The 17,620-nt window shown below is 38.3% G+C and overlaps 1 protein-coding gene across 1 annotated transcript; it reads left to right on the top strand.

The window, feature by feature from the left end:
- Positions 1-978: 978 nt before the first annotated feature.
- Positions 979-17,607, top strand: nsmaf (neutral sphingomyelinase (N-SMase) activation associated factor). Its single transcript, XM_067577720.1, has 31 exons — positions 979-1,098; positions 4,319-4,405; positions 5,120-5,198; positions 5,556-5,617; positions 5,873-5,909; positions 6,051-6,101; positions 6,699-6,770; positions 7,023-7,070; positions 7,271-7,323; positions 7,496-7,625; positions 7,752-7,823; positions 7,914-8,022; positions 8,161-8,337; positions 8,564-8,643; positions 8,887-8,977; positions 9,377-9,440; positions 10,098-10,149; positions 11,543-11,663; positions 11,821-11,952; positions 12,033-12,075; positions 12,164-12,330; positions 12,703-12,814; positions 13,296-13,354; positions 13,490-13,557; positions 13,653-13,720; positions 13,799-13,922; positions 14,050-14,133; positions 14,597-14,747; positions 15,523-15,625; positions 15,881-15,990; positions 16,523-17,607. Exons 1-31 carry the CDS (start codon positions 1,061-1,063, stop codon positions 16,615-16,617), a joined length of 2,739 nt encoding a protein of 912 aa, XP_067433821.1. The 5' UTR covers positions 979-1,060; the 3' UTR covers positions 16,618-17,607.
- Positions 17,608-17,620: the final 13 nt, after the last annotated feature.

The following is a 17,620-nucleotide window of genomic DNA, read 5'->3' as shown; positions in this document are numbered from 1 at the left end:
ATGTTCTTCACCTGCAGTTATAAAGTATTAAATATGCAAGTGCATGCAAGTTCGCTACTATCAAATATTTAATTGGGCTTACATGAACCTCAGGACTTGTATGGAGTCATGGTAGAGGTAAAATGATTAATCGATTAATCAGTTAGTCAGTTGACAGAACATTAGCCAGCTATCTTGATAATAAATTAATCAAGTCATTTTTCAACCATAAATGCAAACACTTTTTTGTTTCCATGTTCTCAAATGTGAGGATGTGTTCTTTCATGTCCATTTAAATTGAATATATCTGGGGTTTGGACTGTTGGTTGGATAAAACAAGTTATTTTGGAAATGGTGTTAATTTTCCACTATTTTCTTAAATTCTACAGAGAAAATAATCAATTAGAAATAGACATAAAAATCAGTCATCAAATGAATATGTAATGACAATAATCATTAGTTGCAACCGTAAGTCAGACTGAGAGGTTTATCCTCATAGAAGTATGGAAATTAAGCTAAGTGGATATAAGCAGCATTTTGCAAACAATTTCAGCGTTCAAGATTAATTTTCTTAGGAGTTCATTTGTCATGAGTGGCTTTTTGCCAGGAAAACTGGCACTCCTGACAATGGCATCAGTGAATCTAGTTATTTCATACTAATGAATAAATACAGAGTATAACATGTAACTGAGTCCTATTGATAAACATATTTCTGGACAATTAGATTTAGTAATTACTAAAACTTACACTGCACCAAGCAGTTATGTTGTATTGTTATACACAGCCTGGTTACCACTCAGAATATGTTGCCATTAAAAAAAAAGTTAAATATAAGACTATATAAAAAACGAATCACACACTAATGTAATTTTGTCATTGATAAAAGTTTGGTCCTCCATAAAAAGAAACGTTCCTCTGTCTGGGTGAAATGTTGCAATGCAGTCACGGTATCCCGAAATAGCGTCAGAGTGAACCCTCTTTCGTTTGTCCCAGGGTCAGTCACGTGATACTGTTCAGCAAGTTTCCGTGTTTACAGGGAGGCTGGTCGGTGTTCAGTTTCTACAAAGGATGGTGTGCAGTCATGGCCTTTTTAAAGACGCGAGAACGAACCAAGGAAAGGTTTGTGGTCCTTCACCTGGTGTTAACATCACATTGTTTCAGATAAGGGGGGTCTCTCTGCGGGTTTAGCCCGAGCTTTGCAGCAGCAGCGGTTTTTTCTCGACTGTGTGATCTCATTAGTAACGTCAGGCTGCGCCACTCAGCTAATGAGAGCTGCACTGTCTGTGTGTGATGCCCTGTTATTACTGAAGGCAGAAAGAGTGGCCTCAGAGAGGAGCAGGAGTTTAATGTGCAGTAGAATATGTGACTGTCAGCTGCTGCTAATCCATTTTTCCTACTGTGTTGGTCTATTCAGAGTTAACTATTATGACACGTCCTCTCTATTTGAAGAAGAGAACAACACATACAATCCTAAAAGTTTCTCAAAATGACATTATGTAAGCTTAAAAAATATCGTCCAAAGGTCCTTGAGAGGGTTCCAGGGGGTCACCAGCAAAATGGTGAATAATTTATTTTCACTATAATTCCATCCATAGGTAACACAATGACAGAATCTATGACTATTTTGGTCAAAAATCTTATCAGATGGGGGACCCTGGTTTAATTTGTGTCAGTTTAAGGGTCCTTGACGTGAAAAAGTCTGAGAAACACTGTCTTAAAGTGCATATTGACCATATAGGAGCCACAGTGAACAAATGAAAGTAGTATTGAATAAGTCTTTGTTGAATTATATATGTTCCAAATTTACCAGAAGGGTCACATGACTCATCCTTTAAAAGCTTTTTTAAATTGTGTTGCCTGTGGTTCTGATCTATTGTGAGGCGTTGCACTTTCAGTCAGGATCTACTTGGCTAGGAAGAAGAATTGCTCAGCTCTGAAGAATGGAGGTAAACAATTTCAGCAACAGCTGTGAAGAGCTGTCTGCAGACTGGTGGTGAAACTGAATTATAATGTGTCTGTTAGTGTAGTGTTCAGAGAAATCAGATCTAAAGATTGATTACACTTTTGCCTCAATCATCGCAGGTGATAACAATGTGGTGAACATATAAAAATGACTCTCCATTGATGTCGCCTCAATATCTAATTCACATACTAATACAAAGCTTTTCACATATTTACTGTGGGGATGCATCAAACTCTTTTTCTCCCGATACTGATTCTGGTACCTCAGCTCATGCTACTGGCTGATACTGAGTGCTCATCCGATACCAGTGCTCTCTTTTTTTTACAATCTGTATACCTCACTGCGTGGAAGTCACTGGAATCATTTGTATGTAAGCTAACATGACAGCAAAAACACAGAATTGTATAATGGCACTGAAATAGAAACCGCATTTAAAGGACAATTTCCAGCATTTTTCAACAGAAGTCTTATTCCAGACATGTAAATAATAACACGACTATTGGCTCCATTCCATTTATTGTCCCAGTTAAACCATGTCAGTAAACTGGAACTGGCTCAGCTAAGTGGAATACAAACATCATTAGTATTATTATTTAAACAAGTGCTTTTCCTGCCTTAACTTGGCATATAGACCTTTTCACTACAGGAAACTCAGGTGTGATTAGTTACATCAGTGATTGCTGCAGTTCATTGAGGTGGATCAGTTCAGGACCTTGATCCTGCTGACTCACTGAAATGCCTTCCTGGGACACTTCAGCCATTATTAATGTTATTAGATACACCTGTGCTCCTCCTGCTATGACAAGTCAACATGTCATGAATAGTTCCAACTCATTTTCTTGCCTCCAGGTTTACTGTGTTCATTATGATGATGTGAATGTTTATGAACTGCGTCTAACCAAATGTATTTCCCAACTCCTGCAGCTGTGCCAAGCTCAACTCACTGTACTGTATTGATATGTAGATATACTACTCTGCCACAATGGCTTTAGTCATTCTCTGGATATATCAGTGGTTAACATCTACTTGCAATGTGTTTAAAATGTGCTTATGATGCTGTTATGGGAAAGTTCAAGCTAGTGACAGAGGTGTTTATTTTCTGTAAGTGAAGGAAGTGAGAATGTCACACATTTAAACCCACATTACTATTCACAGTGTTTTGGTGTACTAATGTAATGCATTGCAGAAATATTTCACACTGAAGAGAGCTGCAGGACCGATCCTGCTGACTCTCTAAATTTTTTTTACATTATTATTATTTTATAGTGACTTGTATGACAAGGTCTGACAAAAGATGCCTCATGTAGCTCTTTATATAGCACTATAACGCCAACAAAATTTGTTGTATGGCATAATGATCCTAATAAAAGCAGATTAACACAAGGAAGACTGGGAGTGTTACCAGCCTCAGTGCTGCACTTTGTGCACTGTGTAGGATGGATTTGATGGGAAGAAGCTGCTGTTTGTCCAGTAAACAAATAAAACAAAATTATGGAAATTATGGATGGTGCAATGGTTGAAAGGCTCAACCAGAAATCATTTAGAATAGGAATGAGCACATAGGACATGGAGCAACAAGATTTATGGGAAGTGTAGTTTAAATCTTGACAAAAACAGCATCATTGTCACAATCGTCAATGAGATATAGGCTAGATGCTTAAAAATCCCACAGTGCAGTGATGCCCTCAATTAACTTTCCAACATTTTAGGAGACGCTTTATTGTCAGGTTGAGTTGTAGAGATACTTCAGTATATGTCCCAGATGTGTTTAGCCTGTCTTAGCACAAACAAAAGAGAGCGTGGGAAACTGTGTCACCTCATCAAAAGTGAAAAAAAAGCTTCGATCACCGCAAAACGTGTAGGCTAGCAGTTAACCAGAAAGTTTGATTGTTCCTTTAAAAAAAACTATTTGCAACATTGCTTTCAAGTTTTCAATGCATGCTTTCATCTTGAGAGACAATGCTAGTATGATCAAACCTGAAGATCCAATACAGGTGACTGATTTTAGCTACATTACTTTGGTTTTCAACATTAAACACAAGTACTTATATTTAAAGGCCCAATCCAACATTTTCTGACCAAATAAATTGAAGATGATCATTAAAAATATTGTCTTTTTTAACAGTTGTGTCCACAAAACATGAAACCATCTAACAGCATCAGAAAAATAATAACTTAGATTAATCTGTTGTCTAGTATTAATCAGTGTATTAAAAGATCCCTCAATGAATTTCAGAGAGACAGCTGGTTGCAATCCTGGGTTTTCTGATTTTACTGGTGCATTGACCCTTTTGTTTACATGATCAACACACTTTAGCTGACATTTAGCTGTTGCCTTCTGTTATTTCACAATCCTGTGTTGCTGTTCTTCCCCAGATTTTCTCTCCTGTTGCTGGATTTGGAGGAATATTATTTTGAACAGCACACCGCGTACCACGTGACAACCAGCTCAACCAAGGAGAGGTAACTTATTAACAGAAATGATCTGTAGTTAATAACTCCAATCACTGTACTGTAACATCAAAGACTGTGGATGGTGTTTCTTTGTGAACTTACAACTAAAATAGCAATGGTTGAAAACCTTAATGTTAGATGCGTTCTTAAGTGAGGCTTCTTTTAACTCTTTAACGCTTGTTGTATTTCCTTTGGTTTGTAAAGAGCAGCTGTTCAAACATGATCTTATCCTGTTAGGAAGGCTTAAGCAAACTAAAAGAAACTCAACAACCGGACAGAACAAGATATTTACATAAATTTGGTCTATTGCCAGGTCAAAGAAAGAGGAATATACACCCAATAAGCAGATAGGGAAGATTCATGATACTATAATTTGTGTTTACACAGTGATTGTGATAATCAGTACATTGTGCCTCTTGTGATTACATCCACCTGAGGGGGGAAAAGTTAATTATTAATGAGCCTCTAATAAAAAACCACTGTAAAGCATAGGGATGCACTGATCATCATTCATTCCCAGTACTGATACCTGGGCGTTGGGCATCAGCCGATACCGACTACTGATCCAAAAGAACTGTTGAAGCTGTTTCCTTATTGTGCACAATATTCATTCATGCATCAGGTTATGTTTGTATGATCCTTTTTGCAGTCTTATTAGTATTAGTGTGGTTATATTAAACTGAAGGGGCGAGTTGTTAACAGTGTTTCCTTTGTTCCTTCCAGAAAAATCAGAGGCTCATTCAAGGTCTGTTCCAGATCAATCATTTTTGATCCAGAGGATCTCGAAGAGCCAATTATAAAGGTTGGTTTTAATCATATTTTCATGTATATTATGTCTTTTAACCATTGCTTCCAGATAAAATGATTTATTTTCCAACTTAACTGGAAATTATGTATAAAAAATAATGAAGTTGGCAGTTACAGCACTAAAATGTATAAATTGGAATCATGAAAAGGTCATCTTCTATCAAAAAGCAGAAATGATAAGAACTAACAGTATATATGCAGGTTGAGCAAAACGAAAAAATAAGGGTAACGTACTGAAATGACAAACATCTTTGTGTAGATGTTGTATTGTACTTTCTATGTCTGTCTCTACATCAACCAGGTGTTTGTAAATGATTGTACATCGTTTCTGTGTCTGTTTCTTTAACTGCAGATTCCTCTTCGAGACTGTAAGAAGATTGAGTTTTCGGAGCACGAGACTAACCCTTTCAATGAGTGAGCATGGTTTCACACGCTGATGTTTATTTAGTTTGTGTAACTGGTTTGGTCACTTTAAAGTAGCCTATAAATGTTAACTACACTTAGAAACCATGTTTGAACCCAACATCTACAAATTATTGGGGCGTAGTGTCAGTGTTTTAATTTTGGATTTAGTGCTGATGGTAACTTCCCTTCAAACATTATTTAGGTAAAGGACTAAAGTGATATTTTTTCACTTTTGAACTTATTTGATCTGTGTTTTCCTCATAGACCTAAACCATCTACAATCTCTATTTTATGTGGACAGGTGAGTTATCATTTTCTTCAAGATATCATTTTCGTCAGTCCTCATGTACTAATATTTATTAATACATGGTAATAATTGTATTATTTATTGTTGCAGGTCTTCAAAGTAAATAAACAACTTCCATTTTCACTTTAATTGCAGGTTATTTACATCAAAGAAAGTAATGTCATAGCACCTTACAGGATTGAAAGGGTGAGTCAACCGAAGCTGTACACAGGATCTCCTGATCTTTATGTGCTCTCAGCTGTTTGCACAGATGTCACTGTGTTCTTTGCTGTGTTTGTACTATGATAATCCATTCATGCAAGTCCTGAAGAGCAAGTCTGTGCATTTATCATGTTGTAGCCCATTTTTACTCTCAGCTTAAAAAACATCTTCCCTTTGGTTGTTCTGACTGCACCAAGATCAGCATGTTATCGCCACAGCCTAAGACAGTGATGACCGTAGTCTGAGCTGATTATTATTATGAATAATTTTAAACCGAAACTAAAAAAGTTGAATCTGAGGGCAAAACTCTGCTGTCGAGGTAAATATATGCATGAAATTCAATCAATCACATTTGAGTGATCACAGGCTCAGATAAAATGTGGATTTGGACCATTTGGATACTTTGGTTCAGTGTGTTCGGGGCATCACATTTGACAACAAGGGAGGTTCAGTCCAGTTTTCATGCTAATCCTGACACATAAAACAGTAAAATTTAACCCAAAATCTGTGTAGAGAACTCAGAAATGGCTCCAAGATGTGTTCATTAATTTAAATGAATCATTCTTCTCTCATTGAATAAAGGGGACAAACAAGATGACCTTTCAGTTGGAGGTTTGGAGTAAAACAGAAGATATCGTCCAAACGTTACTTCAGGTATGTAGTTATTCCAAAACAATGATGGCTCCAGGTCCGAGCGGAAATTTCTAACACCTAGTGTTAACACAGTGACTGGAGAATAGAGCAGAGTGTAATTGTTAAATGAACTAAGCTGTTATGTGATTAGTCCATCTTTCTTTTCAAAAGAGACTCAGGAGCACATAAATCAAAGCACTGGCTGTATTTGCTTAAATGCTCTGGTATGTGTTGGCTTTGTTTTGCTCCTTTTTAATTTGGTCAATTTTGCAGCTCCACAGAGCATCCTGTCTGGACAAGCTTGGAGACCAGACTGCAATGGTGAGTCATTCAGACATTCAAACCTCAAGCACAGAGAAGGCATTTTAAAGCCTGAAAGATGATTAAACACTAGGAAACAAAATCATAAATAATTCATTCCACCTCTCGTATTTACTCCACATTATCCTTCTTCCTTCAATCCTTGATTATAAAGTAACATTGCATAATCCAATTATACATTTCTTCATTTGTGTTTCTAGATTGCAGCCAATTTACAATCACGACTGGCAAGATCATCATTTGACAAAAACTGGTATGTTGCATTGATTCTCCCTCCACTGTCTGTGACATCACAGACTTGTTTTTTTTGTGGCCATTTTATTTGTGTTAGGTACTTTCAGTGTTTTAATGCAATATAATAATCCAAAAAAAGTGTCACATCCAGCTGTTTGATACTACAAATATTCAGGGCATATGATGTAAAGCTTTCAGAGCGTTGCTGAGAAGCCTCACATGGAGTGTGCTGTGGAGATGGTCATGCCTCTGGTGTGCAATCCAGGCCACGTCTGCATAACAGATGAAAACCTCTACTTCCAGCCACTCAACGGATACCCGGTGAGCTGACAAATCTGTTTGGACCGGCTGCAACCACATTGTGACCCCTGCAGTACACCTCACCTCAATGCAAATGAACTATGAGCTCAGGTATTTATGTTGTTTTTCTATGACTTATCATTTCAGGAACAGGTGATTCAGATCAAACTCCACCGAGTCAGGCGAATCTACAAAAGACGTCATGGACTCAGACCACTGGTGAGTACGTTACTGTGAGTACTGACACTGAAGTTAAGTGTATTAATAGGTTAATGATGTGTTTGTGTGCACGTGTCTCTACTCACCCAGGGTCTTGAGGTGTTCTGTACTGAGAACGACTTCTGTTCTGACATCTACCTGAAGTTTTACAACACAGCAGATAGAGATGAAATGTATTACTACATCGCCACGTTCCTGGGTGAGAAAACTCAAAGACAGTAATGAATTTATTACAAAGTGTCTTCAGTTCCTAAAATATCTTGTGTATTAGCCTTTGGTGAAACCCTGTAACACACATTCCATAACTGGAACCATTTTTTTCTTCTTTTTTCCTCAGAGAACCACATGACAGAACACACGGCAGAGAGTTACATGCTGCAGTGGCAGCGTGGCCATCTGAGTAACTACCAGTATCTCCTCCACCTCAACAACCTGGCTGACCGCAGCTGCAACGACCTCTCCCAGTATCCTGTCTTCCCCTGGGTCATCGCGGACTATACAAGCACGCAGCTGGGTGGGTCAACAGTAAAGGCAGATATTTATAGATTAATATACAACAAACTGCAGAGGCCTGAGGTGCACGGCATCAGATCAGTACTTTCCACCTCTGATGATACAATGAATGTACTTATGTGTGGCCTAGCTCAGCCAGTAGAGCAGTAGAGGTTTTAATTCTCACTGTAATCACACATATTAAAGATGTATCCAGTGTTAATGTGTATCCTTCCTCCGTCTCTCAGATATGACAAACGCCGCCACATTCAGAGACCTGAACAAACCAGTGGGAGCCCTAAACAAAGAGAGACTGGACAGGCTACTGGTGAGACTCTGCTGCTTAGAGTAACGAGGAAAAACTGACAACACTGCTTGAGCACATTTTATTCAATTCTTACTATAGATGTAGTCAGTGGGTTTTATTTAACTTACTGTATCTTGGGCAAAGACTCAAACTTTAGTCATCTTTCTTTCTCTATCTGCAGTTCAGTTGAGTGTTTGCTGATTTTACCATGTTTGTGTCTTTTGAGTGTCCTCAGTAACCATTGACTCATTCTCTTGTTCTCAGGCTCGCTACAGAGGCATGCCTGAGCCTCGCTTCATGTACGGCAGCCACTACTCATCTCCAGGCTATGTCCTTTTTTACCTGGTCAGAGTTGGTATGTACTTAAATACTAATACACATCCACAACAAACCGCAGCACACGCCGCCTGTATTCAGTGTGTTTATATGCGTTTCGACCACTATTCAACCACACCGTCTGTTTTCGTGCGCGAGGTTGTATTTACTGTAACATCACATCAGGGTTTGCTGTAGACTGAGGTTTGTTTGGTACAAAGCCTGTCAGTTCACTAATTAAAAGGTCAAACACTAACATTAAAATTCATCAAGTAAAGCAGAAGCAAATTCTCTAAAGAGCATGAAAGGAAACAATTCATATGGGAGCAGTACAGAATTAGTTGATACATGGTTCTTTGTTTCTGCTGAAACACTCAAGCCAAGTTTGTTTTTTACCTTCCAGATAATATTTTAATACTTTCTGTCTTCTCCTCTGCAGCTCCAGAGCACATGCTGTGTCTTCAGAATGGCCGCTATGATCATGCAGATCGCATGTTTAACAGGTAAATTATTTCTGTCGAGTCAAACATACATTTTCAACTGTGAAGTGAACAAACACTGTTCATAGTATCAGTTCACCAATCTGGCCTACAACTAAAATAATGTTTTTAAAATGTCTTGTCATCAGTGAGGCAATGCAGACTGTAATTTGAAAGTAAACTTAGATGATAGAATTTGAGTTTTTTTTTTTGTTATTTGTGTTTCTTAATTACTTGTTGTTCACTTTTGCACTTATTGTAAATATGTGAGCTAATGTTATTCCCCCTGTTTCGTGAGGCGTGTTTGTGTCTTGCACAGCTCACCATAAATAACAGCTCAGTGTGATCCATGTTCAACACCCCGTGAATACTGAAACTGGCTGTTGGACACAGTTAATTCACATCTACTGGTGTTACTTGACAGTCCTATTGAAATCATGTCTGAACAGCATGTAACAACTAAACACGATTACAGTATTTCTCTAATCAATTTGACAGTTTATGAACATAACAACATGCCAAATTGTAATGTATGAAAAAGTGAGGAAATGTGGTATTTAACAGTTTAACAGTTTAATCTTATAAATCACCAAATTAAATTGAGTATTTGGGCTTTTAAAAAAGTGTGAAGATATTATTTTGCATGTTTGTATGAACTAACATGTATTTATTTTGTTACAGCATAGGTGAAACATGGAAAAACTGCTTAGACGGGGCCACGGACTTCAAAGAGGTAAAAATATTAATCTATTGCACATTTTATCGTTATGTTAGTGAGACACTATGGGCCATATTCCCCAAATATTTGCTTAATAGTGAAGACTTGATGCTATAATGTGGCTACAATATGGAAAAATCAGAAAGTTTCTCATGGATGGGATCATTTTACCTGTGTAATAGTTATTTGTTGGCATGATCGTTCCTCACTCCTTGCTTAACACGGAAGCCGTTACGGTCCACCATCATGGAGGTTGTCCAAAAGCGCTTATTTCTGCTTATTTCTGAGGAGCCATGAGTGAGGATACACGAGAGCAGCCTTCCTGAAGTCTTTACTGGCCAACACACCCCTTAAATGAGTATCAGTTAATTATTGGGTGCTGCAGTTGGTCAGACTGATCTGATACATCTCAACATCACTGAGTGGAGACAGATTACAAATTAAACTCAAGTGTATCACTCCTAAATTCTATATTTTATTTGTTTTCTGATTCATCATCTAGTTAAAAATCTGTGTTAACTGTAGGACTGATCAACAAAAGATCCATAAACAACTTTCCTCATTTATTAGATTTTTCTTTTCATGATCTGTTATTTCCCCTGTTAACTTTAATTATGGATAAAATTAAATTAAAGTCAGGGAGAGTCTGTCAGCAAGAATCAGTTTTACATGATTTTTCATCATATCCACTCAGGCACACATGAGGCTGAGCGTCAGGTTTGATATGAGTTACATCATTTCCATTTTCCCTAAAACATTTAGCCAAATAAGTCATTTCCAGTGTTAAAATAACACCGTAATCATATTCTGGGTTATTAAATAATGAATTAACAATCAGAATATTAATAAATACAGATGCAAATAATTAATAAATAATATAAACGCATTCTGCCAGTAGAAATGGTTCATGGGTCTGAGCAGGACACAGTTCACAGTATTGCAGGTACTGTAATACAGAATGCAGGTTTTTATTCATGTGCAGGTGTTTGTTAAACAGCTTACAGGCTGCAGAGAGAAAACAGTTGCTGGCAGTGATAACTGTATCAGCACAGTCAACATGTGTGCAGATACAAACTCCATCAAAAGTCACTCCAGCTGTTAAAGCCGACTGACAGCTGATCCAGCTGTGATCAGCTGCTGCTGTCATCAGAAATAGACATCGCTTCACGTCATGTCTCTAAAATCATTTTCTTGTTTTCACTCTCCTCGCATCTTTTCCTTGTGTCTCTCTTCAGTGGGAGAAACTAAGATGCAAGGAAAGGAAGCAAGTGAGGGAAACGTAGATGCAATCAAGGGAACTGGGATGTACCTTATGTCTCCCAGTGCAGTCTCTAGTGTGTTTTGATATGATTCCTCTGTAGATAGATATGTTACATGTGTTATCTGACTTATCTCTTCTGTCATGCAGCTGATTCCAGAGTTTTATGGGAATGACTCCAGCTTCTTGGAGAACAGACTGAATCTTGATTTGGGCAGAAGGCAGAACGGAAGCTTAGTTTGTGATGTCACTCTCCCACCATGGGCCTCAGGTAACTTCCTGTTGACCATCTGATGATCATATACATCCAAACTCTATCTGACCCCAGGTGTCAAGTGTCATCCTTGTCATACTGGTAATTTTATGAAGAGGTAGAGTAAATTATTCTTTCTGTCTATGTATATTTGTCTTGTTTGTCATCACACCAGATGCCAGTGATTTTCTTGAAAAGCACAGGACAGCCCTGGAGAGTCAGTATGTGTCAGAGCACCTTCATGAGTGGATTGACCTGGTGTTTGGTTTTAAGCAGAGAGGCAGTGAAGCTGTAGCAGCCCATAATGGTAAAATAGATGACAGCTAATTTCAACATTAAATCCACCAACAATGGACAAAGGCTAATATTTATCTCATTGTCTTTCAGTGTTTCACCCTCTGACCTATGAGGGTGGCATCGACTGTGATAGGTATGAAAGAAAATCCCTCAAGAACTATCATTCCAAATATTTACCACCGCATCATGTATCTAACTTTCACCCTCATGTCTGTGAAAAGCATCGAGGACCCTGACCAGAGAATCGCCATGCTGACACAGATACTGGAGTTTGGCCAGACGCCTAAACAGCTGTTCACCAGCCCTCACCCTCAGAGGATCACACCCAGGTTTCATAACATCACTCGAAGCTCCAGCCTCAACTCACAAGTCAGCGAGCTGTCTCCAGGTAGCACTGCAGAAACACATATATAATGATGTGAGAAACTGCACACAGCACAGTTACGTTGCCACCACGGTGATAAGACAAGTGATCTGATATTCAGTCCAGTTTTTTTGTGAATGGAGAACTTTCTTTTTGCAGATTGGGAGGCAGTTTGTATTGCAGTGAATGTGATGGGTGTATTTACATGAAATCCATGATAGGCTTGATTTATTGTTCATTGTCATGTGTGTAAACTCTCATAAAAACAAACAGGAGGCAAAAGATGTGTCAGAAAACATCCACAACCATATAAAACATAGTTTAGATGTTATTTTTATATTTCCCGCATGTATCTCCACATATCCATACTGTAAGTTTCTCTCTGTTGTTTCCCAGCCTCTCCGGGTGAAGACTCGTCCTTTGAAGACCTGACAGAGGAGAGCAGGAAGATGGCCTGGGCAAACATGAGCAATCTGAAACCAGTGTCCAGCCACAAGATCCATAAGGAGTAAGTCAGGAGGCATCCAGTTGGCTAGAATTAGGTCAGGGTACAAATAAAAATTTCATATCCACACACAACTGTGTAAAGTGAAATGAAAGCTCTGGTATGTATATGAGGAAGTGCATGCAAAGCAAGAAGGTAGCAGGCAGCTGCAGTGTTAAAGCAAATAGCAGTGTATTAAAAAGTATTCTGAGAACACTTGTTTTGCGTAAAAGAGGAACAGCTGAGGACAGGTGGCCGCTGTAAAACTAGTTCAGAAAATAACAGGAAAAAATGCATCTCTAGATCACTTAACTGCTATTTTGTTGGTCATCGTGTAGAAACACTTTTATTTTTGACATGAAATATTAAAGACTTCAGAATATTGCACTTATAAAGTACTTCCAAGTTTTCCTACCAATGTATTTGTTTACTTGCAGAAGTTTTTCAGGATATTCAGGTTTGTGGTGTGTTTTTAAATAATTGAGTCCCTCTGCTGAATGTGCAGGGCTGTGACGGGCATCACTGTGACTCGAGACGGAGCAGCTGTTTTCTCCACATCTCAAGGTCCGGAAAACATTTTTCAAGCTCTTGTTCTTTTCTTTTACAAAGTCAGTGTAGATTAGTGTTGAGGTGATAAAAGGACAACTTCCATTGTTTCCACCTTGTACAGCACGTTAACTGTGTCACTCTTTCTTCCAGACTCAACACTTAAAATGTTTTCCAAAGAGTTGAAGGACTTCCAGAGAAGCATGTCTTTCTCTAACATGGTATACAGCTGTACTTTACTTTCACATTCACCTTTTTTCTCTGTGTTGCTTTCTGTTATATGCTGATTCTCTCTGAACTTCTGGACTGTTTTCAGGCCTTATCGTCATGTTTGATGCTAGCAGATGGTAAAACTGTAGTGTGTTCTTCGTGGGACAACAATGTGTACGTATAAAATATGTCCACATTTGATTTTGTTTTTCCAATAAAACTTCAGCTGACCCGCACTTTCCTCTTCCTTAGTTATTTCTACTCCATCCCGTACGGCAGGCGGCAGGACACGCTGATGGGTCACGATGATGCCGTCAGTGAAATGTGTTGGTTTGATGACAAGCTCTACACGGCGTCCTGGGATTCCACTGTCAAGGTAAGTTCAAGGGTCTCGGAAACACGCTAATGATGCCACAACATGACGATTTTGTCTTTATGATTAAACCCTCAGTTAATGTCTAATTGCCAGTTGAGGACAGTGAATGATGTTGTTCATGTCACAGGTCTGGCAGTGTGCTTCTGATAGCTTATCCAGTCACAAGAGATCCCAGTTTGAGTTGCTGGCTGAGTTGGAACATGATGCTGGGGTGAGTGAGGGTGATAACTGTGGTTTACATACTATATGTAAGGTTTACTTATAAACTGAAGAAATGTGTCTGTATTTAAACCAGTTACAAAATTGTAAAGTTGATATAATATCCTTGATGCATACAGAAGAAATGGAGCTTAATGGGGTCTGATTCAAGGTCAGGATTCTGCCTGTTTGACTGTTATGACTTGTGACTCAACATATCTTCATTATCAGGGTGGAAAAAGTTTATTTTTTTATAGTCTTTGTAGTTGATAAGCCAATATGCATATTTTAATGTTGTATGGAATAATAGAAATGATATTCACTTTTGTAACATACTTACAAAGGTTAAAACCCTCTTAAAACCAAATTATCTTGAAAGATAAACATATCTATATATATGTCCAACACTGAAAAGTAGAAGCAGCGCTGAAAATGAACCAACTTGTTTTCTGTCTGTTTATCTCTCTCATCTTCAGGTGAACACTATTGGTCTGAATCCAGCAGGGACTCTGCTGGTGTCTGGCTGTAAGGATGGGACCGTCACCATCTGGGACACTAGCAGCTATGGAACACTGCAGCAAATCCACTGCCACGCTGGGACCATCCATCACATGGCCTTTAGTCCTGGTACGTGTTCGACCGCTCTGGTTGGTGTGTAATTGCAAAGTCTGGACTTATTTTTTTATACGCTGAAGAGAAAGTCTTAGAATTCAACCTTATGAGAAACTGGTAGGTTATATATATATGTAATCTACACTATCTGCCCTGATACAAGGTATATGCTAGAGGTGTGCCTTTACAGAAACCTGTGATAAATATCTATTTACCAATCCAGTTAAGGGGCTTCTTGATTGATGGCTTGACTTTTCATCAGAGCCTACAGACTGCCTTTCAGTTAGGGGAAAATATTGTTTTCTCAAGAGTCATTACAGTAATTGGTTCTGTTTTGCTCTTTAAGCTCCTTATTACACCTTACAAAGCATTTCAACTTTAACACTGTATCAAAGTGGCTGGCATATGTTTGTTTTGTTTTGCTGTATGAGTCAAACTTTTACTGCCAAAACAAGGGCAATTTGATTGCCAACATTACAGAAGTGGACATCTCAGTTTTTCTTTTTGTCTTTGACTAAACAGCATTGTTATTTATCAGAGCTGAACTGATAAATGACATGAAAATGATCTGGGCACCTAAAAGTGAATTTTGAAGATCTGAGCAGTGTGACAAATCTGCTCCCTTTTGAGAGAGTAGAGATAGACGAGACATCAACCTAAACTAGCCTAGCCCCGCTGTCTTAGAAAAGTAAATTAGCCTTTAAGAAACAACTGACAGTGAACCTTCGGGTTGCCTAGAAACCATGCCAGACTTTAAAATAAATGACTTTGATTTTTTTTGCATCCTCAGATAGTCGACATGTTCTCAGTGTTGGTGCTGACTCCTGCATGAAGGTTATTGATGTCCAGACGGGAATGGTGATCTCATCTGTGAAAGCTGAAGAGGAGCAAAGGTAAGATCCCACCAACTGCAGAGAATGAAAGACTCTCACCTCAAATTACAGCTTTACCCAAAGCAGAAGGTCCTTGGAAAGCCAGGAAGTCATAGAATATCTAAGAACCATTATTATATATTTTTTCCACTATGAAGTGACAGTTTTTTTGCCCTGGATTAATTCAGAACAGGATTAGTACTTAAACATGTACAGGATGTAGTGGAATCTGGAAGTCAGTAGGATTTAACCTTTAATATTTGTGTGTGTTTCCAGGTGTTTCTGCTGGGACGGGAGCTCAGTGCTGTGTGGGGGGCAGTCTGGTGACCTCCTGCTGTGGGACCTGCTCAGCAACACTGTCACCACAAGGATCCCTGCTCACTCAGGTACAGATTAAATACATTCAACATTCACCTGGTTAAAGAATAATGTAACACCATACTAAAAAGCAGTGTTTTCGCTTCCCTCAACTTTCAAGCCTGTTTCACCTCTGACCACACCCAACAGTGATGTCACTGGGTGCTGGAGTACACCTTTACATCACCGAGACACGTTTTTTTCCATCAGTTTTTCTCTTTTTTTTCCCATCTATATATAAATAAAATTCTGAAAGCTTTAGCTGTATCATTGGTGGTCAGTAGTTTTGTGCCAGAAACAATTTTCCTTTTATATAGAAGGCAAAACTAGATTTGGTGGATTGCTCACCAAATCTGAACCAGTGGCTCACAATAAAAAACATAGCAGATGCCAGAAGAAGCTGAAAGTCTTTGTTAGTAATGTAGTAACAATTTCATGAGGTAAAAATGCTACAAGTAGCACTTTCAATGCAGTATTTTGGAATATAAAAAGTTTCATTTTTATGTTCTTGAATGCTTTATGTTTATAGAAAACGGAGATAATTATTATGTCTTTGCCCAGGTGCGGTCACGGCCATGTGGATGAATGAGTTGTGCACCACAGTGATCACAGGCGGAGAGGACAGACAGATGATCTTCTGGAAGCTCCAGAGTTAAAGAACTGTCTTTAGAAAAAGACTTCCAGTGCAATAAACTGGACGACACTGGCCAAGTATCCTGCAGACTACAAGACCCAAACATCTGACTTTGAACAGAGACTCATTTAACAGCCGTGAAGACTCCAGAACTTACTGTAAATGTACACTATCACAGAGCAGCTGGAGGGGGAGGATGGTCACAGTCTCAACAAAAAGTCAGTCCAAAACTAAACAAAAGGTCATGTTAAGATCAGTTGCTTTCTGCATATTGAGAGAAAATGTCCAATTGCAGTATTGTGAATGAGAACAGGAAGCTACTAAAACAGTGTACGCGCCTTATTTTTCACTTTTGTTTTCAGCCTATTCTGCAATTGTATGTACTTTTATTTTCCCATTTATTATGTGTCATGTTACACTGCTTTTTTAAATTAGCAATCATGTTTCTATAGCTTTATGTGCGTTTTATTCTGTGAAGTGGACTCATAATGTCTGTCAGAAGCTTCAGGCTGCTCAGGTGTTATCATTACCAAATAACACTGACTTTTAAAGTGTATCTTTCCTGTCTCTCCTTTGTTACCATAATGTATAGTATTATCTAGTTAACCTGTGAATAATTATAATCACATAGCAGTTATCCAAAAAATTGTACAAAAGTGCTTTATGAAAATGGAAGAGAGGAAAAGAATAAAAAGTGTCAGCAAGCGTAAGAATAAGAGGACAAATTAACAAGTCTTGAATTAAAAGTGCTACCCAAACATGCAACTAACATTGGAGTATGAAATACCTTATGTAGACTTGAAAGGTGGCTGTACAAAGTTTGCTTCTTCATGGAGAAAATTTTCAGCTTGATAGGCTGGAATTATGTCTGTTATAATGTCTTCCAATAGTGGTAAATTTCATGGTGGAAACAAGTATCACAGTGTCCACAGAAACATCAATGCTGTCGCTGCTCACGCTAACTTTCCAGTTCTTCTAATTCATTTATTAAAAAAATAACTAAATAACTACAGACAGAATCATAG

Source organism: Thunnus thynnus, chromosome 21 (assembly GCF_963924715.1).
Source record: "Thunnus thynnus chromosome 21, fThuThy2.1, whole genome shotgun sequence".
Taxonomy (NCBI): domain Eukaryota; kingdom Metazoa; phylum Chordata; class Actinopteri; order Scombriformes; family Scombridae; genus Thunnus; species Thunnus thynnus.
Note: the sequence above shows the minus strand (reverse complement) of the source record. Positions and strands in the feature narration are given on the sequence as shown.